This window comes from Rhizomucor pusillus (assembly GCF_041956525.1).
Source record: "Rhizomucor pusillus strain CBS 183.67 unplaced genomic scaffold VTP01scaffold_3, whole genome shotgun sequence".
In the NCBI taxonomy this organism is placed as follows: domain Eukaryota; kingdom Fungi; phylum Mucoromycota; class Mucoromycetes; order Mucorales; family Lichtheimiaceae; genus Rhizomucor; species Rhizomucor pusillus.
In genome coordinates, this window is record NW_027192145.1 from 1752439 (window position 1) to 1779869 (window position 27431).

The window sequence follows — 27431 nt, forward strand, 5'->3', positions numbered from 1 at the left end:
GTACAGCCATCTGGGACTATGTAGCAGAACTACAAAATGGAGAAATAATAAGATGATGGAAGAAGCACTAAAACAACATCATCCTATCATGAAGACGGCTATTTTCATCCATCCGATAACGAAAACACTTGTAGAAAGTATCATTGCTGGATAATCAATTTGATGCAGACATTGATATTATATCGAAAGGACCTTCATGCAATCAGTTTGTATATGTGTGTAGATTAGTATAAAGAAATGCACTCCTTCTTTGTTAACATGACGTAGCGTGTAATCCTCCACGCATGCGACAATAAGGATAAATATTGAAGAACATTAAAGCGTATATGTGCTAATAGGTCTACTATCTGTGATTTGTAAGTCAAACGACTACAATGAGCATGAAGTGAACCTGGATCCATGCATCAGCACTGCGTGCCACGTGGCTGATCAACGAAACTTAACCGACCTACTAAAAAATCCTTCTTAGAAGCCCTTTACAGATTTGTCTTTATAAACCAAGGAAGGAAAAGGGTGAACCTAGATTTGTACCACACTAGTAACCACTGAGAGTAGACCACGCTTTAGCGGCTCCGTCGCTGTGCAATGCTGAAGCAACGTTGTTGCTGTACGACGCTCGTGGTTGTACAGCTGTAAAGTCTTCATCATGCCCTTAAGGATTTGATGTAGGAGGAAAGCATTACTAATAGGTCAACTTTGAAGAAGGTATTTGGAACAAGAATAATATTTGGACAGTGCCAGAAATTCAATTGGACCGGCTGAAAGAAATGTGAGCCAGCATTTGAATTTGAGCTTCAATATCGAATCTAATCTACTGGATCGAATGTGGCGCGGGCCATCTGTCTGGAAAATGACCCGCCCTGACGGGCTGCTTTGGATCAAATGAGCCATTGCCTTAGAGTGGGCTGGAGAAGCAAAATTGGCTCAGCATGTGCAAATACACTCTTCCCATAAATTAAATTCGTCATCCAATGAAAACCGATTTCGCATTCTCCCAAGTGTGGATGTAAATATTTTTAGCCCAGCTTTTCTCCTTCCTGCCACATCGTACGGTTGAAATCTCAGATTACAAGATGGACATCCAGTTTTTTTTAATGAAGATGGGCAAGGCAACGTTGTCGACGAACACGGCAGACCTGAGCCCATGGACTATGTCGTCGACGAAGAGCAGTATGCTCTTGAAACGCAGAGTTCATGCACAAGTATTTGCGTAATCTTCCTTGCGAGAGCATTCATGGGTCAGATACCATGCAGACTGAAGTTGCAAAGAAGGATGTGGAAATTCTCATGAAAGAAGCATCCGTCAAGCGAGTGTACACGCTCTATACGGACCAGGATAAGGTCAGGTTCTTCAAACTGTTGTTTGAGAAATGTGTGAGTACCTCAGCTGCCGCGAAACAGTTGGATATCCACGTTTGTACGGCTCAAAGATGGGCCAAGCAGTATGAGGATCCCGATAGCATCTTCGAGAAGCGTTAAGAAGAATGGCCGCCCGCGTATCCTCGGTGAAGAACATAAGAGGGTCATTCTGGAGTATGTTGACAAGAATCCTTCAGCGGTCTTGGAACAGTTGATGGAACGATTGCTTCAGAGGTTCGAAGGGCTCAAAGTCTCTAAGAGTACCGTTTATGACTTCGTGAGGAAGCAGTGCAACCTGTCACTTAAGAAGGCCCGGTTTCAGCCTGTAGACAGGAACAGCGGGGCCAAGATTCAAGAGCGTCTTGACTGGGTTCGCAAATGGGAGGGAACCGATATGGACTTTAGGACTAATTGTGTCTACCTAGATGAGTCTGCCTTCCATGTCAACATGAAGCGCAGTATGGCCTGGTCAAAGAAAGGTTCGCCTGCAATAGTCACGGTGCCCAAAACACGAGCGCAGACAACCACCATTTTGGGCGCGATCTCTGCCTCAGGTCTAATTAACTGCAGCCTGAGACTGCCACAGCCGCCAGCCAAGAAGAGAAAGCGAGGAGGCTGTGCTGGGCTTATGAACACAGGGACAGTAACAGGTCATTAGGCCACGATGGATGAGATGGACCGGTATCCGCACATGAAGGACCACTACCTCGTAATGGATAACGCTCCCCATCCATACGTCTAACGACGTAGCTAAGTACATCACGTCCCGTGGTTACCGGTATGTCTATCTTCCGTCTTATTCTCCTGAGCTCAATCCTATTGAGCAGTTCTGGTCGGTAGTCAAGAGCAAAGTCAAGCGCAGTAGGTTCTTGGAGAAGGAGACACTCACGACCAGAATTAATGAACCATGCAATCGTATAAGTTTGAGCGATTTCGAAGGGTTCGTCTCGCACTCTCATAAATGTTCAGATAAATGTCGCAACAGAGAGCACTTGTGATGTGGGTGTCACAATAAGTCGATGGCATACGACAGCGGGTTGCGGTATGAGATCATGGGTGACAGATAGATAGGATACACATTTCAACACACAATGAGAAAATGAGTATCAGGTATTCAGTTAGTGTCATTCTTTTCCTATAATATGTTCTTAATGCTCACCATCTGAATTATGCACCGCGGCTTGCATGCACTTGGCGGGAGGAGCTCGGCATGGCTTTGTCACATTTCTAGACAGGTTTGTGAAATGCGTCAATATCAAACTTCGGCAACGCGACAATTAATATCGCTTATTAGCGTCATGCTTAGCTTCGCAAGTCCGCCAAATGCATCTGCAAAGTGCGACTTTATTTTTCGGAAATACAGTACGGTCTGTCACATCAACATGTAAAGAAAACTATATTTATTAAATTATGCTACATAAGCAACCCAAAACTTTGCTTCCCCTGTCCTGTAGATGGCTGGGTTGTCCATTATAAGTTACTTCTGTATCGCTAATCTTATACAATAGAGGTGCGAAGCCATACATAATAGTGTGGGATAGTCCTCTAGATAATCCAACACGAGCAGACAATGCGCATGATTTGCACCGTGCTCTTGCGGATTGGCAGGGTTCTTTCGCATAGTTGTCAAGAATTATATTGAATAGAGCAGTGAAGTTCAATGTGCAGGACCAGATAATCTGCGGGATTTTAGTTGAAAACTACTGCATGATAACATTTCAAATGGGCATGCCAAGTCCAAATTTCCATCTGCAGACACAGCTGGCACAAGCATCAATCTTCAAATCCCGAAGAGAGTTCAACTTGATCCCTGACATAATTGCAAATCAAGGTACGTATGGAGCCGAAAAGTAAGATCTATGCTGATATGATACATCCTAAGGAGCTTGCATTTACGGGGCGCTCTAGTCGGGAACGCCGTAAATGTCAGAATCTCTTGTCTGGGGCAGACCTTTGGGCAGTGACTTTGATTCAGTTGTCGCTTACGCTTTCACAGCGGAACTTCTGTCTTTGACGGACGTCTCTGTAACGTTTGCAACGGCTAGCAAAGACCGTGTGCAATGTCCTATTCACTTACTATTTTAAGAGTAGTCATTATGTTACATGTTATCATCTGGTAAGTTCAAGCATTTACCTAACATTCGTGTTTCAAGTTAATGTGTCAAGTATCCAGGGATAAATGTTCAAAATACTGGTTCACATTTCTTCAGCCGGACCAGTCGAGCGAATTTTAAGTGGAAAACCTGTACATGCATGGTACCAGACTCTCAAGACGTGGCCTTCCAAATAGGGCAAAGAATAACGGATAAACTCCAACCCCGTCCCGGTGAGGTTTTTGCGAGCTCTGGCGCAATTCTGCATTTCAATCCTTTTTCTCGCACATTCTTCTTGTTGTACAACTCAACCATGCCTGCTCTAGTTGTTCCCTCTGAATACGGATATGTTAGTACAAGAAGCTAGGTTTGGGGTGTCCAAACAACGCTGACGCGAGTATATAGGTCCTTGCAGCCGCTATCACTGGTGGTCTGCAATTGACGTGGATGGGTCTCCGCGTCGGTAAAGCTCGCAAACAAGCTGGCGTGCCTTACCCATATGGTGAGCAACGTCCCAATATACTACAGTCAAGAATATTCTGTAACTAATCTATGCATCATTGTATAGTATATGCTGAAAAGGCTGAGGCCGAAAAGGACTATAACAAGCATCTCTTCAACTGTGTTCAGCGCGTGCACCAGGTACAGCAATGACGCATACGTAGAGGTATAAAGTAAGGATTTTGCTCACAGTGATAAATCGATAGAACTCTCTCGAAAACTTCCCTATTTTCGCTATTCTTTTGCTGACAGGTGGTCTCCGTCATCCTCTAGTTTCGGCTGGTGCAGGCGCTGTCTACCTTCTGGGCCGGTTTGCTTATGCTTTTGGTTACTACACCGGAAAGCCCGAGAAGCGCGCTCGCGGTGCCTTTGCCTACTTGGGAATGCTGACTCTCTTGGGCACCTCCATCTCTACATGCTACAACCTTCTTGCTGCTTAAATTCCCTATGTAGTTGCAACAGCTAGTTTAATACTGGATACTTGCGAATATATCTCCCATGTATGGGTCACAATGAAAGCTACTTGGGATGCCAACTCATCTACTGTAAAACGGCAAATTTGAAACGCCGATTGTTATTGCGGAAGTCCATGACTCAGTTCTGTTCTTTCGCTTCCTTTCCTCACAATCTGCGCAAACCGATCCTCTGGCTGTTTCTCACAGGGCAAAGACATCGTACTTTTATAGGAATAAAGACACAAGAACTCATCCCGTCTTAAACTCCTTTGGAAATATTCTGATCTTTTCAACGTATTATGTCGCTGCAGACGAATCCAGTTGCTGGAATGAATCATCCTTCTGCCTCTCCTGCGCAACGTCAGCCGAATGCCTTACAGGATCCAGAAACTGTGAAGCGTAACTACCATGCCGCTCTCTACGAGTTGACGTTCAATAGCAAGCCCATTATTACGAATTTGACAATCATGGCCCAAGAAAATCAGCATGCCGCTGCACAGATTGTTCGCGAGATCGAACAGCAAATCAAACATGTAAGTGCACTTAATCTTTGGCGATCAGTTTATACAATACGCTGGGCGGGGAGAATGTGGAATGGATTTGGTCTTGGCAGATTTTTTTATTTCCTTCGCACACTCGCACGCATGCGTGCACACTTTGTCACTGCAATAAAAAAGAGACAGGGAAGCAGGTGGTTACAAAACTTGCGACCCGGCAACTTTTACCTATTCCCCCTTCTTTTTGTATCCTACATCATTATCCATCATGAAAAGAAAGAAGAAAAAAAGAGTCTCTTTTTTATCTTTTGCGGATACCTCTCGGGGAAGTTCATATTATTAACTGTTTTTAACTTGCAGAATTCGCCGGATCAGAAACTGCCTGTACTTTATCTGATTGATTCGATTTGCAAGAACATTGGTGGAGTGTACATTGCTCATTTTGCAAGAAACATAACGCAAGTATTTTTGGATGCCTACAAGGTCACAGATCCGCAAACTCGTAGAAGCTTTGAGCGCCTCCTGCAAACATGGAAGAATGGCATGCCCAACGGTGCCCCGGTGTTTCCACGACATGTTATCGAACCTATCGAACGATCTATACATTACATACGCCAAAATCAACCACAACAATACCAGCATCAACAACCCAGACATCACCCTAATTATGCATCATATCCACAAGTACCTCATCAAGTCGCATCATCTCGCAATCAACAGATTCATGTCAACCCTAACTTTATGCCTGTGGTGGGTTCGAGTGTTTCATATTCACAATGGACGCTTGCTAACATTTTCGAATTTAGCGCGAAAGAGATCCAAGGGCTCGACGCCGGGCTTCACCTCCTGCTGCTCAAAGAGCATCTTTGGTGCGTATAGAAACAAAGGGTAAACATCCAGCATTTTGCTAATCTCTAGCTCTCAATTGTATAGTCTCCCGGTCCATCCCATCCTCCTGGTCCATCACCCGTTCAACAGCAGGACACACTTTCTTCACTGAAATCCCTTCTCCCTCCTCAAGCGGGCCAACCATTTGCTGGTGGTGCTGCTGTTCCTCCTCCTGCTCCTGGTGCTGGTACCGGTGACCCTGTTTCACAAATTCTATCACAGGTAAAGATTCTTGTAATGTTTCTGATTAAACGAGTTGCGCTTATTAACGTGATATTGCTTCAACAGATACAAGCCATACTTCCAGCGTTGCCTTCGGCGCAGGCATCGTCGATTCAACAGCATCTAACACAAATATTAGGCAATGCGTCTTCAACCAACGTAGGATCTACAACTGCAAATTTAACATCTCCAATTGTGCCTACTGCAACGCCGCCGATACCTCCTGTATCTTCTCCCATGCCTGTGATGCCTGCTGTGAGTCACACTGAACGACTTTCACACCCGCCGGCGTCTACACCGCCGCCGCTGGCAATGCCAGCGCCACCTGTTGCTGCTGCTCCTGCCCCAGTGGCTCCCGCGCTTGGCTCAGTAAATGCCTTGGAGCTTCTAAAAGGCTTAACATCTATGGGAATATTGAGTAGCAGTGGAAACGTTGCGGACAAACCTGCAGCAGCAGCTGGTAGTGTGGATGCGTATGGGCAGTTCCGACTGGATAGCAAGGATTTGCAAATGTGTGTATTTATAGATATTGAGATGATGCATCGTATAGTTGACAATGCTCATTTTTCTTTCATTTCCTTTTCTTCTTTTATAAAAAAAAGAGTCCGTCCAGGTGCAGTTGAAGTGCTGTATTCGGCACTGCCGCTGCAATGCAAGCAGTGTGGCTTCCGATATCCGAAAACCGACGAGGGCCAGAGCAAGATGGACGCCCATTTGGATTCTCACTTTCGACAGAACCGCCGCATGAAGGAGCGGGTTAAGCGCGGTTTGTCACGCTCATGGTTTGTTTCAGAAGATGAATGGATTAAAGGAACAGCTGGAGAACTAGCTAGCCATCAAGGTAAATTTAAGAATCTTTTTAACAAAAATGACAAAATTGGGATTCGATGTTGTGGGTTGTCAGATCGCTGATGTCTCTTTTGTTCCCTTCTATTCAATTATTTATTGCTCGTTCCAGCACCTGCATTTATCAGCGATCAAGGCAATAGTCAGGAAGGATATGGTACCCCTCAAGCATCTGCTGCTGGTGCAGATGATGTCAACCCAGACGAGCACATGGTTGTCAAGCCAAATGAGGATCGAAAGCCATGTCCTATTTGCGGCGAGCGGTTCATCGAGTTTTGGAACGATGATGAAGAAGAATGGATGTACAAAAATGCAGTGATAGTTAACAATATTGTAAGTACAAGACGCTCCAAGAATCTCTAAGTTGAGTTTTTAAGTTTTGTGCACAGATCTACCATGCAACGTGCCGAGCAGATGCTGTCAGAAATGGAACACTTCTTCAGAGTGAAATGAATATCGATAGCGTCGAGACTAGCCAACTCGGCAAACGAAAACTAGATGAAGAAACAGGCGATGCTGTAAGTTACTCATATGTAGATGACGAGATATATTCTTTCGACTGACGATAATCACAATTAGGCAAACAGCAGCGAAGTTGGCATAAAACTCGCTCGTACCGATGCTGATGCAGATACAGAGATGAAATAAAAAAGACGAACTGCGAGCTTCCACAATATTATTACGCCTTTTTCTTTCCTCTTATCCGTTCATATCCTAGTTTTGCGTTCCTTTTGAGAATAAAGCAATGAAATATTCAGATCGTGCCTTGACCTAATTTCCATCTCCGCCGAGCAGCTGCTGCCTTGAGTATGGTCATCATTGAGACACATCCAAAGTGGAGAGCGCGTCCAGCCATCAACATTTGCCAGCTTTCAGTCTTTTGTACGACAGAGAAATACATTACAGTATCGTAAAATAATGTCGACACCCAACAACGAGCCCGGCGGGCCAACTGGTTCTCCCGCAGGGCCTTCAAATGACAGGCAAGCTTTTGCATAATTGAGCAGCAGAACGAGGGGTTCGGACATTTCTCTAAATGAGGCCGACAGCTCGACCGCCGGCAAGAAACGATCACGGAAACTTGCGAGAGAGTTGCAGCACCTGACGGAATACAATGGAAAGCGAGGTTTGTGCGAGAAATGCTTCAACATTTGGATTCAGCATTGAGTTGTGCATATACAAAATTAGCACGACGTGATTTGCCAAAATGTCCCATTTGCGAAGAGCGGATCGATCCAGCATACTGGCAAGCCCACTATGAGTACGAGCTTGGTCGTTTGGATCAAGTCAATTCAGGGATATATCAGGACCCTTTGGATAACAGGTAAATGAACGATTTGCCTGGCATTTTGAGATAACGAGACTGTCCGAAAGTAACACCAAGAATTTTCTTTCTTTTTAGCAAAGGCAAGAAGCGCGGTGCAGCGTTGGTAGCCAAGCAACAAATGGAACGATCCTCTGGCAGACGCAAAGCGGCATCGGCGTACCAAGAGACACTCGATAAAGTCAAGAAAAATCGACAAAAGAGGACAGATGCGCTGCGGCGAACAGATGACGATGAAGCGGTGCTGGGCTTGACGCAAGGTAAGCAAACGCCGAGAAAAGCTGCACCGGTAAATATCCACTGACAGGAATAATAGCATTGTTGGAACAAGAGCAGGATATTCAGACATGCTTTATTTGCCACCAAACTCTTCACGGCGACTCGGATGCTATCAATTTACATATCGATAACTGCCTAGCCAGGTTAAACGCCGCAGAGGAACAGTTACAACCACAGCAAGGCGAGACCTGGGAGGCGTACGAATGGGCTGGAGAAACTAGAGTACGCGCTACAGCGTTGATGGAAGGCGGATATAGCGGTGCAGGGTTTGCCACCGCAAGAAAACACGAAGAAGACGAAGATGTAGATGAAGATCTCGATGTCGAGGATGTGGACGAAGTGCAATACGGAGAATCGCAGTACACGGAGCGTGATATTGTCGTGGATACCCAAGATGAAGATGCGACTGAGCTTCGTGCCATGGTATCCGGTGCAGCCGAAACCGTACGACGTGAGGATGATGACAATGACGATATGTAAGTTGGCAAGCGCAAATATTTTGTTCCGTTTGTTGCATCAATGCTAAATCATCATCCGCGTCGGATTTGCTATGCAGTGATGTGGAACATTCGCCTCGAAGTGGTTTTGAAGAGACAGTGTCTGACGAAGGATGGCAGAAGCTACAGAAGGAATCATCACCTTTGCATGCCCCCACCGGCACCTCGCGTCTAGTCATCGAATCCCTAAAATTACGGATACAGCAATTGGTAAAATTTGCAACAAATTCGTTATCTACAGAATTGTAACTGACGAGGACGTATGAAATTATACAGGAATCGGCTTCGCGATCAGCCCCTCGATGTCTCATTTGCCTAGAACCCTACAAAAAACCGTTGACATCCATCGTATGCTGGCACGTCCATTGTGAACAATGCTGGCTTCACACTCTCGGTTCGAAAAAACTCTGTCCTCAATGCCAAAAAATCACAACTCCAGCAGACCTTCGCCGCATCTACATGTAACATATTTATATGCCCGTTCTTCCCTACACATTGTACTTGTATTATAGCAACAACAACAACAACAGCATCCTCCAGCATTGTTTTTAATCAATAAACGGAAAAAGAAAAAATAGTTTGTGTGTATATATTCTTTTGATATGCCTCGGCTGTCATTAATATGGTACAAACGGGAACATGAAGGTTAAGGCGTTGTTATTAGGGTACATGAGTGGCCGCAGCCAGTTGGACATAGCGTGTGATTAGAAAACCAGTCGCGTAAATGCTCAAGGTGGCCACCGTGGTTGCAGCCCTGGCACCAAGCATACAGCCCGCGGACCGTCTGATGGCTACATCGTATATATGTAGTTAGAGAGTCTCTCCTACCGAAACATTGCACACACTGCGCATATTACCAAAGTGAACAAGGATTGAGGAGTTTGTGACACTTATCACAGGCCCAGGCACCACGACTAGAGCCAGACACCAGCTTGAAACAATTGTTGCATGCTACATTAATCGTTGTTGCATTCTATTGCAAAAGAGTAGATTCAGTAATGGTTAGATGCTGTATATATTTGATAAGAGCTGCAATATTTTTTTCTTTTTTACCTCGTTCATTTCCCGAATTCGAGCGACAGGGCAAGCATTGATGATTGCAGTAGCGGTCGTCCACAACTTAAATCGATGTAGCAAGTCTAGTGATCCGAATAAGTAAAATAAAGCGCATGTTTCCCAATGCTTCAAGTTTACCTATATAAGCAGCAAACCAGTCCTCTAATCTATTCTCGTCAACTGTAATATAATTTGAGAGCACAAGGTATAATGTGACGCACATCTGCACGTCTCCCTACATTATTTTTTGTACATATTAGATGATACGGTTGACGAATGCCGAGTGTATCCAAAGTCTCGCTTCTTTTCCTTTACCTGTTCAGTGTAATAATCTAAAAGACCCATGATTTGATCTTGATATTGCCATTCGGGCCAAAGATCTGCTCTCTCCGGGTCACGTATGCACGACTCGGATGTGATGCTGCTACGCCTCGCACTGCTGTGACTTGAGACAGTGCTCCTACTGCTCTCATTGTCGTTATCTTCATAATCGGTGTTAGTCTGTTCCTTTGCCGTCGTCGCAATATCGGTCTTAATCCTTGGTAATTGTTGTTGCTGCTGTTCAGTATTAGCAATGTCGATAATATTATTTACATCGTTGTCATTATTTTGAAGCATGTTTTCAACGACGTTTTCTTCGTCTGAAAAGAACAATGCAACCATTGTCCATGTCTGTGAGGTTCGATAACTGCCCATGTTCCATGCAACCTAACACCGTCAAATCGTTGGAGGATATCTATCACGTTCACAAATATGTTTTCTCTTACCTCTGCATTATTCTGACAGGAATTTAATACATTATCGCTTGAAATCTCATAGTGCTCAGCGAAAACAGAGAATGCCTCAAAATCGAATAACGGGAGGTGGCCAATCATACATTTACTTGGCGGGACATACTGAGTGACCTGTTCGGTTCGAAATAGATGAGATGGAAAAAGAAGATCGCATATGCATATCTACCTAAGAACCGTACCTCATCTTCTACCCATCTCTTGCTGAGCTTTTTCCATTTTTTTGTCTGGCTCGCCGCTGGCCGGGGTATCGTGCTAGGATCGATCAGCCCACCTTCATGCCAATTCATGTAAGAGGGAACCTGTCCATACCTCTCATCTACAAATTGGTCGCGCGAGCTAAAATCAATGGCAAAAGCCAAGTCTCCTTGTATATTCCAGCCCATTCCATTCCGTCTCAAAACTTTTACAGGTTCATACGCTGTCTTGATTTCTTGTCGTATGAACATCTTGTCTTTAGAGCAAGAGTACAAGACATCCGGATTTAACCAGAGAAATCCTTTGTAATAAAAAAATATAGGCGTTTAGACATGTGTCCATTGAGGTAAGTAGTTTGTGTCGTGTACCAGATGGTGTTGCCTCGTGATGTTCAAAGGTATATTCTGCAATGTGCGGCCGTCGGATATCCCAAACATTGATGCGATTGTCGTTCAAGAGCGCACAGGACGCGATCTCGTACTCGTATCCTGGTCGCCATTGCACACGACCTACTGCTGCCATTGTCCTTACTGTTGCAAGCGGCCGCCGACTATCCACGCTCAGATCCCACAACTGCAAATATGAGTACGTATTTCCCATTCATGACATCCCCTTCTCCTCGTTTTGTTTACCTTGATCGTCTTGTCTCGACCTCCACTAGCAATCACTCGTCCGTTTGAATGCCAATCGAGAGTGAGACAAGGCCCGTTGTGAGCGCTGACTTTGCGATCGTAAATAGCCTTTGGATTACGCATATCCCATTTCTAGCAGGAGCAACAATTAATCATACCGTGGACATATCTGACGGGAATCAAAATGTACCTGGATTGTTCCGGTTTCAAAGGCTGCAGCAAACTCATGATAGGTAACGGGGTTGAATTGTACGTCTCGAACAGATTCTGATTTGCCTTCGTACTTGATTTTCGCGCCGTTTTTGGGGTCTCGGAGATCCTTTCACCTAGCGCTTCAGTAACTGGCGCTCCCGTCCATCATTTTTGTAACACGTACCCAGCATTTCATCGTGCCGTCCTGCGATGCACTTAGCAAAATATGCCCATTCTCCGGTTGGAAACATACACGGTTGACAGCGCGCGAGTGCTCATTGATGATCCGCTCTATAGGTCCTTGGTGAGACTTTCCTTCTTCTTTTGATAATTATTCCATACTCGTACCAGCTCTTTTGCCGGTAAGTTTGTTTACGTCCCAGAGAATGATTGAGCCATTGGTAGCTGCTGTCGCTATCTTGCCCTTTGTGACTTACGGAAGATTAATAGAGAGGGGAAAAATGTAATGCAACGGCACTCAGAAACAATAAATATCCCACTTACTGTTGTTACCCCACTTGACGTCGTTGCAGCTGTAGTTTATATTCACGTGGCTGCCGGCACGCAAGTTGAGCACTTCCCGGACTTCAGCGCGGTTGACAGTCAAAATCTTGAGCACTGCAAGGGCCCAATATTTCTTAATCAAACGTGTTGATTTTTTTATTGTGTGCTCGCAACGTTTTACCTTCTCGCCCTGCAGCTGCAACGAACTCATTGTCTGGTGAAATACAAATGGCATTGAGAGATCCGGACAGCTTGTATTTTAGCAAGCCGCTGTTCTCGTCCACTGCCTCGCCCTCATCGTCCGCTCCACCGCTGTCAAGCGAGAGCCTGGCAGCAGCAGCGTAGAGACCAGCTTGGGACACAATGCGTTGCATGCGTCCTGCATTTCCGCTCGATGGCGCCTTGTTGGACTTGCGCATAAGGTTCAAAATCCACCAGTATGTTGCTAAATCGAGACATTTCAGCGGCACAGATTAAAAAATTCCCCGCTCTCAACTCACTGTGATCTTGATCATCATCGGTGCTGCTTTGCAAACCGTCTCTTTTGGTCATTGAAAAGCACTATCGATGTATCCACAAAGAGAAGCAAGGAGTCAATGGTAAATAAGATGCATTCTTGTAACTTTTCTCTTTGTTAACGTGACAACCAAAGTCTGACAACAATGGGTAAAAGTTGTCCTGACAACAGGTAACGTTCTTGACGATGAATTGTCGGTGGTCTGTGCGTTGCAGTTATCGGAAGCAAATCCGTTCTCGAGATCAAAACACAACATTGGATGTTTAACGTCAGGATATAATAATTCATGTCTCATGGACGTCGTCTTTATTACAAAAGAAAGAAAGAGAGATTGCACCAATATATGGGCGATGATTACAAGGACGATGGGAAAGCATAGTAGGTAATAGTATATAGTCTTTGCACAGCGACATGAAAATGCTTGGCTTTATCGTTAGTTCGATAAAAGGTACTCGATAGCAGCTTGGACATCGCCTCCGGTCGCAAGAAGAGCTCGAACGTTTGCTTGCCGCTCCGTGAAACCCATCTCCTCCAATTGGGCCAGCTGCGACCTGAATCGCGTTTCAGGTGGCTCTGTGTTGGGAGATGGTGTATTGGCTGCATTGCTGCTGGGAGAAAATCCGCTGCAAGGCACGCAAATGTTAGAAGCTTGGTACATTCCATATATTTAAATCAAGTAGATAGCTTACCCAAAGTTCCATAAGCTAGGTCCAAAGGGAAACATTGGGTTAAAAGATTGCTGCTGATTGGAGGAGTTTTGATCGCCTTGTGCTTGGTTCTGTCGTTGCTGACTTTCCATCATAGCTTGCTGCAATTGCAAACTAGCTTGGATGAAGTTTGGATCTGCCCAAAATGGAAGTGAGTGTTGCGATTGTTGCTGTTGCTGCGGCGTTCCAGTAGGAGTGGACGAGTTGTTTGTGTTTGATTGCTAAATTTTGTTAAGTAAAATCTTTGATTTATACCATAAATCTCTACTTACTGGCTGGGGCATCCCCATGAACGGGAACATTGGAAAGGCTGTTTGTGGTCCATCGGTTAGCTAATCAAATCTCAAGGAGATAGCAGAGGAATAACTTACCGCCAAATGGACTAGCTCCTGGTTGAGAGGTCGGTGCAGCGCTTCTTGCATTGTTGGATGTGTTCGAAGCGCTTGGAGAGGAAGATCGCTGCTGTGCCGCCCACGGATTCGGCAAAGCTTGCGTGTTCAGCGAGTTTTCTGAAGAAGTAAATGAGAAAAAAAAGAACATGATAAGCATGCAGTTGATTATATACCTGGGATACTCGACACATTTAGCTGTCGCGCAAGACGTTCATTGGCTTCGTCAGAGGAGTTATCAGGTTGGGTAAAAGCAGAGCTCATTGGGTCTTGTAACGAGCTATACATTCGTCGTAGATGGTTGAATCCACCCGGTAATGCCTGTTGATAATTATATACTGTTTTGAATGTGACCATATGCAGACCGGTGTATTTGACATACCTCGATATTTGAAAGTGCACGATCGTTACTTCTTTGCATTTGTCGCATTAATTCCGGGTTTCTATTGCATCGACACGTGTCAGTTCATTTGCTTATTCATCACAGGCTTCTGTAACAACAGTACCGCATCATTTCTATGGATTGCCGCAAAAATGCTGGGTCGTTGATAACATGGCCGATCTCTGGATTCTGTTCAACTAGCGCACGCATTTGTGGATTGCTCAGAATAATGGATCGTACCAAGTCTATAAATTTGCAATGTTAGAAACCTTGCATATTTTATCCTCCTGAGACATTCACGCACCCGTATTATTTAGCAATGATTGCATCATTGGGCTATCCATCAACTGCCGCATTGACTCTGGTTCCATCATGGGCATTCCAAATGACATTCCACCCATTGGGTTCCGCGCTCCTGAAGCTGGTGCCGATGTGCTGTGAGATGTTGTATCTTGATTTGCGGTGGTGGTGGCGGCAGTCTGTGGGGAAGTAGAAGCAGGTGCTGAGGAGGGCGCCGACGTGGAGGAAGCCGACTCAGGTTTGGGTGAAGAAGAAGCCTTTTTAGGTTGTGAGCGAACGACATAGATGGTATTCCCTTCTTTTATCCCTGCAAGAAACATTACTCTCAGTTATGCCCATAGTTTGCAAGCATTGACCGGTAAGAAACCACTCACTGCAGTCAGCGCATAGATCTTGGTCCTTGAGAATCCGACCGGCAAAGACAAGCTTGAGTTCAATGGCAGGTGCGCACATCTTGTCACCAACCATTCTTTTCAGGTCACTGACTGTGGTGTTATTCAAATCGAGCTCGAGCTGGAACATGTTGCCCGTGGAGGGCTTAATTTTCACGTTGATGGTTTCGCTCATGTTGGCTCAGCAAAACTTTCAGTGCAATTCTGCAGAATGCACAATCTGTAGAAGCTTGCTACGTCAGTACAGATACCATTTGAATGAGAAGATAAAGTTGTATATATTACCTATGCAAAAAAAGTAAGAGGAAGGAAGACCAGAGGACGGGGAAGGTAGACGAGTCTTGAGTCGTCGTCATGATTCCCTCTGCGGACCTGAAAAAGGAAATGCCAGACTCGAGAAAGGAAACCGCAAATGGGGATGACAAAAGCACTTCTTTCAGAGCCACTTGAATGGGACACACAATAGTGTGCCTTGCATTGTCTGTTGATTTGTCGGCGGATACGCAGAAAGCTTTGGCTTTGTATCTAAGCTACCAATTTTTCTTTACTAACATCTCCGGAAAAATGCCACAAAGAAAAAGAAATTGTCGTGTACCTTTCCAGTGCAGTTTGTCTGCATGCATGCCCTTCATTTGATCGCCTGTTCATGTATCAACTTCGCTTGTCACAAACTTTTTGATGCAGTCAGCGTAATTTTGTTTGGTGCTCTGAAAACGAACTCCGTCGCACGCGCACATGTTAAGGCATTTCGGGGAAGAGAGGTTCTTTTGACCCTTCCCCCCACACAACGTCATGACTATACGATCTCTTATTGCAATCACTGCCACTGCAGCTTTGCAGTCGTCGCGCTCGCGACTTGCTTCTTACACAGCCAGACGCTCCGTGTCGCATATCGGCAGACCGCTTTTGAAACTCGCTGCACCTACTGCTTCAAAGTGGGGTTTTGCAGCTACTGCCAGGAGATACAATACTGTAAAGCAAGAAGAGGATATGATTGTGGAGTTTGACGAGATCAGACGTATCATCAAAAGCGAAGCGACTGTGTGTATCAACGGCCCAGCGAACTGGATATTATGCGTATTTGACGCCTTTCTTATTGCATAGGGTGTGCGCATTATTGATGTTCGAGAACCAAACGAACTCGAAAAGGGTTACATCCCTTCTGCTGAAAATGTACCATTGGTAAGTGGCAAGTATTGCTCATTGGCGTCATTATCCATCCATGCTAATATAAATCGGACCTGGATAGAGCAAATTCATGACAGCGTGGGCAGCTTCGCCCGAGAACTTCCAAGACGAGTTTGGATTCGAAAAGCCTTCGCACATGGATGAGATTATTGTCTACTGCCAAGCAGGTATTCGAAGCGCCCAGGCGGCTAATTACTTGCGAGAGTTAGGATACAAAACGTAATGCTAGCTTAGATTAATGTAGTATTTTTCATTCAATTTGCAGTGTATTAACTCTCCCTCTTTAGTGTACGCAATTATCGAGGGAGCTATGCAGACTATGCTGAGCGCATACTTAAAGAATAATAATAACAAAAAGAAACCAAAGAAACCAATAATAACGACAACAGCGCGAATTGCTGGAAGATTCCGCCGCGGCTGAGGCAATAATTTGCATGAAGCGAGGAAAAAAATCTTTCGTTTGTCGTCTTTGACATGTCAGCAGAAGAGCAAAAGAACGAGCCTATTTTTGTCGACTTGCACGATAATTCTAAGCCTGCCGAGATTGAGAGTTACTGCATGAAATGTGGTGAGAATGTAAGCTCCCGGTCGCTTTATTGCCAGGTTGACATTGAGCTGATCAATCGTTTTGCAGGGTACTACTCGAATGCTGTTCACCAAGATCCCCCATTTCAAGTAAGGGCGAGAACTAGAAAATATATCTTTTCTTAGTCGATTGACCTGAGATATACAGGGAAATAATTATCATGGCGTTTGAGTGCCCACATTGCGGCTTCCGCAACAACGAACTTCAAAGCGCAGGTGCTTTCAACGAAAAAGGACAAACAGTTAGTTGCAGCGTAGCCGGCAAGGAAGATTTGGACCGCCAGCTCGTTCGATCCGATTTTGCTTCGGTCAAGCTTGAAGAACTTGATCTCGAAATTCCTGCCAACCGGCGGCGTGGTTTGCTGACTACGATCGAAGGTATCCTTGCCAACGTCATTGATGATTTGGCAGCAGCGCAGCCTTTGCGCAAGGTCCAGGATCCTGAAGTGCACGACAAGATTGAAGCTATTATCAACAAACTTGAGGGCTACAAGGAAGGCAAAGAACCATTTACTATTTCGATTGACGATCCTTCTGGTAACTCCTATATTGAGAACCGCTGCTTGCCTGCCAAGGACCCCAAATTGAACGTGCGATGGTACGTACGAAATGCCGAGCAGAACGCCTTCTTGGGTCTGCAAGCTTCCGAAGATCAACAACAACAACAACAACAGCCAGTTTCTGCCGAGGATGGTGAGGTGCCCGAAATTATGACTTTCCCCGCCAACTGCTCCCACTGCAATGCGCCCAGTGAAACCAACATGCACGTCATGGATATCCCCCACTTTAAGGAAGTCGTTATTATGGCCACAAACTGCCAGCAATGTGGTTATAAGAGCAACGAGGTCAAGGCCGGCGGTCCTATCTCTCCTCAAGGCAAACGCATTACTCTCAAGATCACCGATCCTGAAGATTTGTCCCGAGATATTCTGAAGGTAGCTAAGGATACGAGATACATTGCAGAGAGCAATGAGCATGGGCACAGAGCTAACCAAATATGCACATAGTCCGAGACCTGCGGTTTATCCATTCCAGAAATCGACTTGGAACTTACTCCTGGTACTTTGGGAGGTCGCTTCACGACTGTGGAGGGTCTTTTGCGTCAAGTGCACGATGAGTTGCAGGAGCGTGTGCCTTTCATGCACGGCGACTCGACAACGGAGGAAAGCAGACAGCGATGGACAAGCTTTTTGGAGAAGCTCTCGGAAGTTGCTGAGGGCAAACGTATACCTGTCACCCTTATTCTCAATGATCCCTTGTCCAACTCTTACCTTCAGGTAATCCATCCTTTTAATTTGCGATCGAGGGCTAGAACTTAATTAACCATTTATTGCTTTGCCTATTTCCAGAACTTGTATGCACCGGACGATGATCCAGAAATGACCATTGAAATGTATGATAGAGACTGGGAAACCAACGAAGCGTTGGGATTGAATGATATGAAATTGGAAAACTATGAGAACGACAATCAGCAACAGCAGCAACAATAAGACTAGATAACTGTAAAGTAAAAACGTGTGTATAATACATTTTAGCATTAGTACAAGCATATAACCTCTACATGTCTTTGTTTTATCGTGCGATGTGGATGCTGCCCAAGTTGTCTCGCGCGTCACCGCTGGACGCAATGCTTGCCGCATGCGCTCGCAAACTGGTCCATTTAGCTTCCAGTTCTTGACCTCGTGTTGTTAGTGCCTCCTTGTATTGTCTCAGTCCTTCCAATATATTGTGGTTATCCATGCTCACTTGACTAAAGCGAGTTGTGAGTCTCGACACTCAAATTTCTGGAGTGCCTCCGCGTATCTTACCGGATGCAATCAATGGACGTCTGCACGGCGTTGATCATGTTTTGCGCAAATTCTTTCAAATATTCCTCGATTTCCAGTTGAGCTGTAAGTGCATTTGAACAAAGCCGTCGATTTTCATCAACCTGCTGCTGTCGACGTTGTTGTTCTCGGGGAGTCTCATTCTGGTTACCCTGTTGCTTTACGTTACCGTACATGTCGCACATTCTTTGTGTCGCCTCACTTGCCTGCTGATTTTTATTGTCATCAATAAACTTATTATTAGCACCAGTCTGTTCATATGATCCTTGTTGGCATGTTTGCCAATCTGCATTATTCTGTGCTAGCCCGTCTTCATTATCGAGGGGCTCATCAATGCCGCTATCGATCTTCCCATGCTCATTTTCGAGGATCATCGCGGAAGCAAGCAGTTCCTGGTCTATGCCGTCATGCTCCTCCGAGTCGTCCAGCGCCCATTCTGGAACGTCGGCGTCATCCATCGACAGCGCTGGCAGGAGCAGTGTAGGTGTCTTTGGCATTAAAGTGGATAAATGAGGGAAAGCAGGAAAAACAAAGATGACGTGTCGGTTTTGCTTGCTTTCTTTTTTTCAAAAATGTAAACTTTGGTTTTTCACAGGACATGACTTTGAGTTTGGAATCTTTTACGGGTGAGGAAAATGGGAGAAGTATGTATGCTTCGAATCTGTTTTCTCTTTTCTACTGTAGTATATCGGTCACTTGTTTGCTGCTTTTGTTGTTGTTGTTGCTGTTGCTGCTGAGGGTATCTTGGGTAGGTATCAGGGAATAAACCGATGAAATCACATTGGCCATTCCGCAACCGAGTCACCCGAAAGTGCCGCAAGAGTCGCGGCACGATGGTCATCTTGATTTGCTGCTGTTGTGCTACGGTCATCCGTCGACGTTTCATGCGATCTCTCGTGTTTTCGGAGCGACCGCAGATGGTAATAAGCTTTGCCGCATTTCTCATATTCGCAAAGGTATGGTCGCACATTTGAATGGATCTTGAGGTGTGTTGTCAGAGAGTCTGGACGCGAAAATCTCTTATTACATCCTATTACATGTTTCCCTGTTTAGTGTTTTTCTTCCTTTTTCCGTGTTATGTGTTCGCGTGTGACAAGGGCGAGCTTGTTTTTTTTGTGTGTGTGTGTGCGTGAGATGTGCATATCTCGATAATAATATTTACCTGGTTCAGTGCATTCAAACGGGCGCTCGCCAGTGTGAGTGCGCAAGTGGTTGTGCATCTTGTGGCGTTTGCTAAAAGGCTTTTGGTTCCGTGGGCAATCTTTCCATTCGCAAAAGTAGAGTGCCTATGTTAGGAAAAGCTTTTTTGCTTAGGAATAGGCGTTGTACTACATAATTTAGCCACAAATGCACATACTTTTCCGCTGCCAATGTGAACTTGTTTGACATGCGCTATGAGTGATTCCAAGTTTGCAACAACTAGGTCGCACCCTTTCCACAGACAATGTGCTCGTTCGTCCTCCCCGTTAGCAGCAGTCGTCGTAGGAGTTACACTTCCATCTGCCTGAGGCGGTGCCTGAGATTTGACGACTATGTAGTATATCTTTGTTAGCGTCTAGTTGACGATGCAGGTAAACAAAAAATAAGTGTATACCATGATCCCATTCAAAATAATCATGGGGCCGCGACTGCTGCTGCTGCTGATTAACCCACGCTTGTCTTTCGTGGTCAAGGATAGCTGCGTGACCTGGTAAAATTGGACTACACAGCGATGTAGGCGAAGGAGTCGCGGTGTCGGGTGACATCCAGGCCCTTGCATCCAAATTGGACATGTCAAGACGGCCCAATGATCTGTGCTTTTTTGACCTCAAGAGTTTACGCAGACGTGCATCTGTTGTCGGTTCTGTGTGGTCTTGTTTGACAATCTTTGAAGCGTTTCCTCCTCCATCTTGATAGGGTGTGGACACTGTGTGCCTGCGTGGCATCGGTCGTCTTGACAAACCCTTGCCGGCACGTGCCTGCTGGTCTGTCAAGTTGGTTGAACTTTGCCGACGAGCCATCTTGTGCTCTATGCTTGGATTTTCACCCATTAACAGCGTCATCATGGGTGCAGGATTCTGTAAAAGAAAAGTCTTGTAGAGTGAGACTAAACATTATACTTTGCTAAAAACTGATTCGACGAAAAAAGACAACATACGCTATTTTCAGACTGTCCTCCTCCAACCATCGAGCTTGGAGACACCATTCCCGGTGGCACTGCATCGGGCTGAGGAAAACAATTCGCTGTTGACGTCGCAGCTACTGCCATCATCATATCGTCACCGCCACCTTGCTGAGGATATCCTAATCTGTAATCGTTCATCACCGTCGGATCCTGCTGCAGAAACGGATACGTCGTATTCGCAACCAGATGGGATTGGTCCTGAGGAAAGCTTAGTCCTAAACCGGCAGTCGCCGGTTGCATGTAGAAGCCACCATCCGGTCCCGGAAGTCCTGCCTGGCTCTTTACAACAGGAGCAGTAGTGGCATGGTCATACGCAGTCGTTCCGAGATTGTGAAAAGAAGCAACAGGCGGTTGCGGATGCTGACTGCCTTGCACGTATTGGGAAGCTACAATCATATCCTTGTTCATGCCAACTTGGCCGTTCTGCATGAGCATTGCAGTGTCGGTCTACATGGAACAGCATATAAATACATATATATAAGGTGCTAGATACCATTCTGCGTACCATGCTCGGATCGTTCGCTGCGTAAAACATATCAAGATCGGTTGGTGCCTCGTTATTTTCGAGTGCTGCGATCGTAGTCTGAGCGCCACCCAATGATGAACTTAATAGTTTAGCTTCACTGTCGTGTGGGAAACTGTATTCACTGTTCATCAAGTCGCTGTAGCTTGTTGCCATGGTTGTTCGGAGTATCGGAGGGCTGTGTCAAGAAGAGTCTTATTTTTTCTCCTTTTACTTGCAAAAGAGCTTCAAATAAAAGAAAACAAGAAGGTTTAAGCCGTTCTCTGTAGTAGGCTTAGCAAGAGTGTTTGGCGCTGCGTGGTTGAGTCAAGACTGGGGTTGAGAGAGACTGCTGCGCGTGACGTTCTATTTTCCGGAAAGAAGGGAAAAGGAGAAAGAGAAGGGTTGAAGAAAAAAAAAGTCAAGGTAGACCCAATTGAGAAAAGGGAAAATTGGAAATTTGTGCGCTGTAAAGAAAATGATTGAGTGGCGTGTGCTAGTTAATGGAGAAAGAGAAAGGGAAAGAAAGAAGAGCCAATGGGCATCATGCTACTTTTTTTAAATTCAAGGCAAAATCCTTTTCGAGTTGCGCATATAAGCAAGCAACAATTGGCTTTTCCTTTTTCATCCTTCCACATCTCTTGTCTCAAGGTTGTCAACACGATCCCCATGGTAACTTTATCCTCATGCTGCCATCACGCATAGTCGTGATTACGGAAGCAGAAAAGCTTCGAGAATACTTTGATGCGCCAACGTAGTGGATAGGAAGAAGAAAATTCTGCGAGGATAACCCAACGACGTTGCTTGCTTGGCATTGTATCACACTGTGACAATCACAATAGGCAAGTCGACTTATTAATGCCTAAACGAAAAAGGGAACAAATGTTCTTCCATAATCAACTATTGATCAGCAACAACGTTTTCGGATAAAGATGTTGCGGTCCGGGCCATAAGAGCTTATCCGAGCCGAAATGCTGTGTTATGTTACTCGAAAAATGGATTCCAACTCTTTGTACAAACGAGCTTTCGGAAGACCGACCTACGTGAAAATATAGCGCAAACAATGTAAGCAAAAAATAAAGGACTGCAACGCATTGTGTAATACTTGCCACATTCCAGTAGTCGCCGTCTAGGCCTTGGATAAAGAGAGAAGCGCTTCCCTGTATTCCGTAAGCGCCCGCCTTGTCAAACGGTTCACCGGATACAACGTCTATTCCAGAAAAGGTTCAACCGGGTTGGGTGGCTGAAGGACAGTTATCGGCCATCTCTTGCGCTGCTTACATGCATCCAGTGTTTCATCGTCTATCTCGAAAAATCTGACACGCGTGCATTCGACAAAGCTATGCTGTTTATATCCTCCTCCATCTTTCTCTGCTATCAGGATCTGCACTCCCGTCAATGTTTCATGACTCCGCCCGCTCAGCATTCGTAACATGCGCTTGGCGTCTGCAGCGTCGTGAGGTTTCTCTAGCACCTTGTTGTCAACTACGACAACCGTGTCAGCGCCAATAACAACATCTGCTTTTGGAAGCGAAGGATCCTCCTTTTTTATTGTAATTCGGCACAGCCCCGAATTAGAAAAAGAGCGCAAAGAGCCGTCTGCATATATACGCACTTACTTTGCAGCGCTGGAATATCTCCTTTGCTTTCATGAGAGCTGTGTCGGCCACGTACTCTGTCGGCGTAGCATATGCATGAGGATCGTTTTCGTCGGGTTTCAGTGTCGTAACCACTTGAAAGCGGACCCCCTTACGGACCACCGTTATCAGTCAATAGAAACATGCCCAACGTTGCAGTTACTGACATACCAAGTCCGTCAAGATCTCGCGTCTTCTTGGAGATCCGGATCCAAGGACGATCGTTTTCTTATTCAGCTCATGTAGCCAGGGCAAGTCCAACGGCATTGCAGCGATTGTTTGCAAGTCGAACACGTCTGCTCTCTGCCTGCGCCTCCCGATGAAATATCCACAAATAATATCCTCGCGACTTTTGAGTGTGATACCGATACCGTTTCTGTTTCTACCAAGTCCATCGAATAATGACAATCAAGCAGCAAGCATGCAACTGATCTTTATTATCCTCCATGCTACTCAGTTGCAGGCAACAACAAACAAGCTGTTTCGAACGAAACTATCTAACGTTATACAATAAAAGTCTTACATATCTGCTTAATTGACATTGGATTAATGACTTGCATATGCTCTGAAATAGGGCTACTACGTACATAAGCGCCTCGATGACGGATGCTTAGCATGCTGGATTAAATGAAAGGATAAATTCAAAGTGAATCTTGCGCGAGTAGTGTCCATATGCGACATTCTCCATGCACGGCTTGTTTCTTTGTTCCCCACTACAGCATGCCACGGTGGAAAGGTACGTATCGGCATTGCATTTAAATTCAAAGTGTCACACATCCATTGTGACAAGACGACAAAATTATCAAATATGATCTTCTTCAAAGATATCAAACGTAACTAGTGAATATACTATCTCGTATTTGTAGTCATTATTCTTCCATCTTCTCAAGCATGTTGGCTCTCTATTTCTTTACTGTTTCGAAATAAGATGATCTCAGATAGAATCATTATTAGTCACCTTCCGGTGTATCTGATGTTTTTATGAGCTAATATTATCCATTTCGAGTATTTCGAGTATGAAATATGTACAAGTTATTGTAAAACTTTGATGCAATCGGTTGGAAGTATCAGGCTCAGGGGCAGCAAATCCGAACCAAGAAACAACGTCACCGCCGAGTCGATTCAAAGCCAGCGGTCAAGACTCGTCGAATTTGTTTATCCACCTTTAACACCCTCTACTCTCGGAAGCCACTACTATGGTAGAGTATTTACGACGACGACGAGTAGTATGCAAGCTAGGCGTAGCGACTCACTGTGCACTTTAAAAAGCCTGTTCCATTCGAGGCATTGATCCCATTCGGTATTATTGCCGGTTTCTTCGGCGCCTCCGGTGCTGGCATGCACCTCATTAAATACTATACCAACGACAGAAAGGTTAGGCATACTCGCATTGAAACAATCGAGTATATCTCTTGCTGAACGCGAGCTTCATTTTGTTTATAATTGACAGCCCACGCGATACGGCCTCGACCTCTGGGACAAGCAAATGATGGAACGTGACAGACGCCTTACTGGATCGCTGCGAGGACAATCGGTAAGGGATCCGCCGTATATATCCCGCCAACACGAAACGAATGCCAACTAACGCACATGTTCGCCAGGCTGAACCTGTCGCTCCAGCAGAATTCGCCACCAACAGGTCAGTTTGTGAGTGGGTGTTGCAAAACATCATTGCTAAAATATATCTTATCATGCAGCGTATGGTACTTGGAGACACCGAGAAAGACTTAAAAGAGTTTGCTGTTATTTCTGGTTTATGAACAATACAATCTGTGTAGACGAAAGCAATATCAAACAAACGAAAATGTGGAATATTAGACCTGCCGGGAAAGAATGATAGTCTGGGACATTACAGGCGCCGTGGGAGGGCCGGGGATATCGACTTGGTATATGAGCAAGTACTCGTATGGGAGTGCAAAAATGAAGCATGGAAGGATATGAGGAAATATGTGCGTGTGAGAATGGTAAAGAAAGGGGAGAGAAAGAGGAAGAGAGAGAAGGAAGGAAAGCTACTACTTTTGATCTTGTCTCTACATCGTCTTGATCAGTCTTGAGTGTCAAAATTGTGTAGCTCTATCGCTGTTTGCACGTCTGAAAGTGTCTGCCGTTGCATTACGACTACAGCTTTGGTTGCGTTAAAATGTACTTTCCATACTGTCCGTGCAGGCTGCGTTAAAGCGCGGACAAGTGTCCCAGTTTCCAAATCCCAAAGCTTGACACGTCCATCGCTTCCTCCGCTGATAATGCGTCGATCGTCGAATTGTAGACAAGTTACGGAATTGTCGTGTGCTGAAATACGGTGTTTACACTCATAGTTATCGAGATCCCATACGCGAAGACATCCATCTGACCCGCCACTGACGAGTATCGAAGGATCGGACGGCAACAGCTGAAGATGACCGACAAGCGATGTATGGCCAAGCAAAGTTGCGAGACATTGACCTGTTTCCGGTGACCATACTCGAATGTGTGAGTCGAGTGAACCCGTTACAACCCGTTCGCCATCAAAGGCAACCGCGTATATCTGCGAATGATGGCCGACAAATGTATGTAAGCATTGGCCAGTTTCTATATCCCACAGACGCGCAGTTGCGTCATATGATCCTGATGCCACCCTCTTTCCATGGATATCCAAGCAACGAACGCTCGCCTGATGGCCCATACAGAGGTGGCGCAAGGTGCCATTTTCAATATCCCAGATACGGAGTGTTGTATCGCGTGAGCCGGTCACGGCAATTTTGGAATCGCACATCTTTAGGCATCGAATAGTGGATGAATGACCCCGGAGCACATGACGTTGCTCTCCTGTTGTAAGCTCCCACACGCGGGCTTCCCTAAATCAAGCAAAAACAGATGAATTTTGTCTTAGTTTTCTATCTTGCAGCTTCATTGTTATATCCTTTTTCTACGCCAGTTTAATACTGACCTGTCGCAACCGCCGGATACGAGGATAGTCTCGTTGTCGCTGACTTTAAGGAATTGCAAAGCCCAGACTCCACCTTCATGACCAAGCAAGGTCCTCACATGCTTTCCGGTGGTGCTGTCAAAAACCTCAATATGGTGATTATCGCAACCGACAACAATGAAAGGATCCTCCACTTGTAAACTCGTCACTAGAGCTGAATCAATATCATTGTGGCACGAGATGACCTTGCCGCCCTGTCTCCAGGCAGCATCGATGTTGTATTTCCTTCGAAAGTACTCGCGAAAGGATGCAATGGATGAGAGGTTTGTCATGGGTATACGCAGATGCTTCTGGCGATAATATTGCTTCAGGCATAGCTCTTTCCAGGTGGAGTCGTCTTTAAGCAGATTGTTCCAGTATCTAGATACCCGTGAGGCACGGGCAAGTGTTCGGGGGTCGTCAACAAAGGAGAGCACGTGGAGAGCTAGTTCGGTTGGAAGTTGCTTCAAAAAGTCGATTTTCAATCTAGGAGCGATGAGAGTATTAAGAAAGGCCAACAGCTGGTTGTCGCAACAGGCGAGAATCTCTGAGAGGAAGAAATGCTTTTGACGGGTGTCAAGCTGTTGAAATGTATGCTTGACTCTAGCAATGTAGTCCAGACGGTTCTTGTCTAACATGGATGACACCTCGAGCGGGCTGTCCCCCATGGAGATGTCGAGGTAAGATGACTGGTGTCTATAACTCTTGTTGCTGCTAGTACTGCTGCTACAGCTCGGAGGAGTTGCTGGCGGCGACAGGTCGTTGAGAGGGTATAGATCCATTATCGAAAAAGAGAAATATGTAGAAAAAGGAAATGCAAAGCGGATTGTTGATTAATGCTGCTGACCTTGGGTAACAACTTGCGTGTGTGTGCGTCGCCGGTGTAAGGAAAAAAAAAGGGGGGCCACCAAGGGGTTAAATCCAAACGATCCGTTGACAAAGAGCTACGTGATCCTGTATACTTCATTACCGACCATTCGGATCACCTGTGCTCAGCCTTAACGAGTCTCTTTGTTAACAACACAAGGAATTACAAACTAGAGACTGGAACGGGTTGTTGACGTATGTCTCCGCCCGTTTCGGCATAGACTTTCTGTCCATCCCCCACGCATGCTGGAACAGCCTATGCCTTTTGCGGCGGTGAATGCGATTCGGCTCCCATCATCATAGACTCGATGCCTTCAAGAACTCCAGGCCCTTCTGGCTTTTCTCTCCCTCCCCTTCCTCTTCTTTCATTCACCCCTGAAATTTCAGTTACTTTCTATGGCAACCATCAAACATTACCTCAATTTTATGCGTTTCCTGATTCGCCAGTTCGTGTGGTCCCAATGATATTCCACGCTTTTAACAATGGCCTGCTACGATGCTCATTGGAAATATCTTCATTGCTTACATTCTCCAATTATTATTTTCTCTAACTTCACCTGAAATAAAGTCTTAGGAAAGGTAACAGTCGCTTGAGGATGTATCTGCTTTCGATCTCAAGCAAGCAGCCTACTTGTTTGCCACAACTGCAGCGCAGAAACAGCAGTCAAATACTAGACCATCTGAAAGTATGTAAGAT

At 45.4% G+C, this 27431-nt stretch overlaps 13 protein-coding genes across 13 annotated transcripts; 7 read left to right on the forward strand and 6 right to left on the reverse strand.

Moving 5' to 3' along the window:
- Nucleotides 1–1194: 1194 nt before the first annotated feature.
- On the forward strand, nucleotides 1195–2357 carry VTP01DRAFT_6911 (uncharacterized protein; the record flags this gene model as incomplete). The annotated part of the gene is made up of 3 exons (XM_069385865.1): nucleotides 1195–1341; nucleotides 1388–2009; nucleotides 2110–2357. 3 exons carry the CDS (start codon nucleotides 1195–1197, stop codon nucleotides 2355–2357), a joined length of 1017 nt encoding a protein of 338 aa, XP_069243284.1.
- A 1408-nt stretch (nucleotides 2358–3765) lies between these two features.
- On the forward strand, nucleotides 3766–4393 carry VTP01DRAFT_6912 (uncharacterized protein; the record flags this gene model as incomplete). The annotated part of the gene is made up of 4 exons (XM_069385866.1): nucleotides 3766–3801; nucleotides 3858–3954; nucleotides 4021–4094; nucleotides 4160–4393. The coding sequence occupies 4 exons, from the start codon at nucleotides 3766–3768 to the stop codon at nucleotides 4391–4393; spliced, it is 441 nt and encodes a 146-aa protein (XP_069243285.1).
- A 314-nt stretch (nucleotides 4394–4707) lies between these two features.
- VTP01DRAFT_6913 (uncharacterized protein) lies at nucleotides 4708–7509 on the forward strand (the record flags this gene model as incomplete). The annotated part of the gene is made up of 9 exons (XM_069385867.1): nucleotides 4708–4941; nucleotides 5266–5655; nucleotides 5712–5774; nucleotides 5839–6015; nucleotides 6082–6527; nucleotides 6618–6856; nucleotides 6974–7194; nucleotides 7251–7379; nucleotides 7441–7509. The coding sequence occupies 9 exons, from the start codon at nucleotides 4708–4710 to the stop codon at nucleotides 7507–7509; spliced, it is 1968 nt and encodes a 655-aa protein (XP_069243286.1).
- A 270-nt stretch (nucleotides 7510–7779) lies between these two features.
- VTP01DRAFT_6914 (uncharacterized protein) lies at nucleotides 7780–9426 on the forward strand (the record flags this gene model as incomplete). Its single annotated transcript, XM_069385868.1, has 7 exons — nucleotides 7780–7844; nucleotides 7911–7987; nucleotides 8050–8185; nucleotides 8264–8445; nucleotides 8502–8940; nucleotides 9021–9171; nucleotides 9238–9426. 7 exons carry the CDS (start codon nucleotides 7780–7782, stop codon nucleotides 9424–9426), a joined length of 1239 nt encoding a protein of 412 aa, XP_069243287.1.
- A 181-nt stretch (nucleotides 9427–9607) lies between these two features.
- On the reverse strand, nucleotides 9608–12886 carry VTP01DRAFT_6915 (uncharacterized protein; the record flags this gene model as incomplete). Its single annotated transcript, XM_069385869.1, has 16 exons — nucleotides 9608–9752; nucleotides 9819–9934; nucleotides 10015–10100; nucleotides 10156–10252; nucleotides 10333–10725; nucleotides 10785–10922; nucleotides 10991–11063; nucleotides 11121–11307; nucleotides 11375–11579; nucleotides 11639–11770; nucleotides 11829–11957; nucleotides 12015–12121; nucleotides 12179–12262; nucleotides 12335–12448; nucleotides 12516–12779; nucleotides 12835–12886. The coding sequence occupies 16 exons, from the start codon at nucleotides 12884–12886 to the stop codon at nucleotides 9608–9610; spliced, it is 2322 nt and encodes a 773-aa protein (XP_069243288.1).
- Nucleotides 12887–13284: 398 nt separating this feature from the next.
- On the reverse strand, nucleotides 13285–15196 carry VTP01DRAFT_6916 (uncharacterized protein; the record flags this gene model as incomplete). Its single annotated transcript, XM_069385870.1, has 9 exons — nucleotides 13285–13474; nucleotides 13541–13779; nucleotides 13831–13868; nucleotides 13930–14067; nucleotides 14124–14268; nucleotides 14330–14390; nucleotides 14454–14574; nucleotides 14634–14936; nucleotides 15004–15196. 9 exons carry the CDS (start codon nucleotides 15194–15196, stop codon nucleotides 13285–13287), a joined length of 1428 nt encoding a protein of 475 aa, XP_069243289.1.
- A 617-nt stretch (nucleotides 15197–15813) lies between these two features.
- VTP01DRAFT_6917 (uncharacterized protein) lies at nucleotides 15814–16554 on the forward strand (the record flags this gene model as incomplete). The annotated part of the gene is made up of 4 exons (XM_069385871.1): nucleotides 15814–16062; nucleotides 16126–16203; nucleotides 16271–16428; nucleotides 16497–16554. The coding sequence occupies 4 exons, from the start codon at nucleotides 15814–15816 to the stop codon at nucleotides 16552–16554; spliced, it is 543 nt and encodes a 180-aa protein (XP_069243290.1).
- A 129-nt stretch (nucleotides 16555–16683) lies between these two features.
- Nucleotides 16684–18284, forward strand: VTP01DRAFT_6918 (uncharacterized protein; the record flags this gene model as incomplete). Its single annotated transcript, XM_069385872.1, has 5 exons — nucleotides 16684–16785; nucleotides 16844–16884; nucleotides 16943–17729; nucleotides 17802–18071; nucleotides 18144–18284. The coding sequence occupies 5 exons, from the start codon at nucleotides 16684–16686 to the stop codon at nucleotides 18282–18284; spliced, it is 1341 nt and encodes a 446-aa protein (XP_069243291.1).
- Nucleotides 18285–18366: 82 nt separating this feature from the next.
- Nucleotides 18367–19117, reverse strand: VTP01DRAFT_6919 (uncharacterized protein; the record flags this gene model as incomplete). The annotated part of the gene is made up of 3 exons (XM_069385873.1): nucleotides 18367–18544; nucleotides 18603–18772; nucleotides 18827–19117. 3 exons carry the CDS (start codon nucleotides 19115–19117, stop codon nucleotides 18367–18369), a joined length of 639 nt encoding a protein of 212 aa, XP_069243292.1.
- A 279-nt stretch (nucleotides 19118–19396) lies between these two features.
- VTP01DRAFT_6920 (uncharacterized protein) lies at nucleotides 19397–21463 on the reverse strand (the record flags this gene model as incomplete). The annotated part of the gene is made up of 6 exons (XM_069385875.1): nucleotides 19397–19650; nucleotides 19783–19906; nucleotides 19978–20150; nucleotides 20215–20677; nucleotides 20758–21231; nucleotides 21290–21463. 6 exons carry the CDS (start codon nucleotides 21461–21463, stop codon nucleotides 19397–19399), a joined length of 1662 nt encoding a protein of 553 aa, XP_069243293.1.
- An 802-nt stretch (nucleotides 21464–22265) lies between these two features.
- On the reverse strand, nucleotides 22266–23190 carry VTP01DRAFT_6921 (uncharacterized protein; the record flags this gene model as incomplete). Its single annotated transcript, XM_069385876.1, has 5 exons — nucleotides 22266–22325; nucleotides 22396–22496; nucleotides 22568–22829; nucleotides 22906–23034; nucleotides 23095–23190. The coding sequence occupies 5 exons, from the start codon at nucleotides 23188–23190 to the stop codon at nucleotides 22266–22268; spliced, it is 648 nt and encodes a 215-aa protein (XP_069243294.1).
- A 781-nt stretch (nucleotides 23191–23971) lies between these two features.
- VTP01DRAFT_6922 (uncharacterized protein) lies at nucleotides 23972–24654 on the forward strand (the record flags this gene model as incomplete). Its single annotated transcript, XM_069385877.1, has 5 exons — nucleotides 23972–24127; nucleotides 24193–24297; nucleotides 24374–24457; nucleotides 24525–24562; nucleotides 24621–24654. 5 exons carry the CDS (start codon nucleotides 23972–23974, stop codon nucleotides 24652–24654), a joined length of 417 nt encoding a protein of 138 aa, XP_069243295.1.
- A 313-nt stretch (nucleotides 24655–24967) lies between these two features.
- Nucleotides 24968–26649, reverse strand: VTP01DRAFT_6923 (uncharacterized protein; the record flags this gene model as incomplete). Its single annotated transcript, XM_069385878.1, has 2 exons — nucleotides 24968–25757; nucleotides 25850–26649. The coding sequence occupies 2 exons, from the start codon at nucleotides 26647–26649 to the stop codon at nucleotides 24968–24970; spliced, it is 1590 nt and encodes a 529-aa protein (XP_069243296.1).
- Nucleotides 26650–27431: the final 782 nt, after the last annotated feature.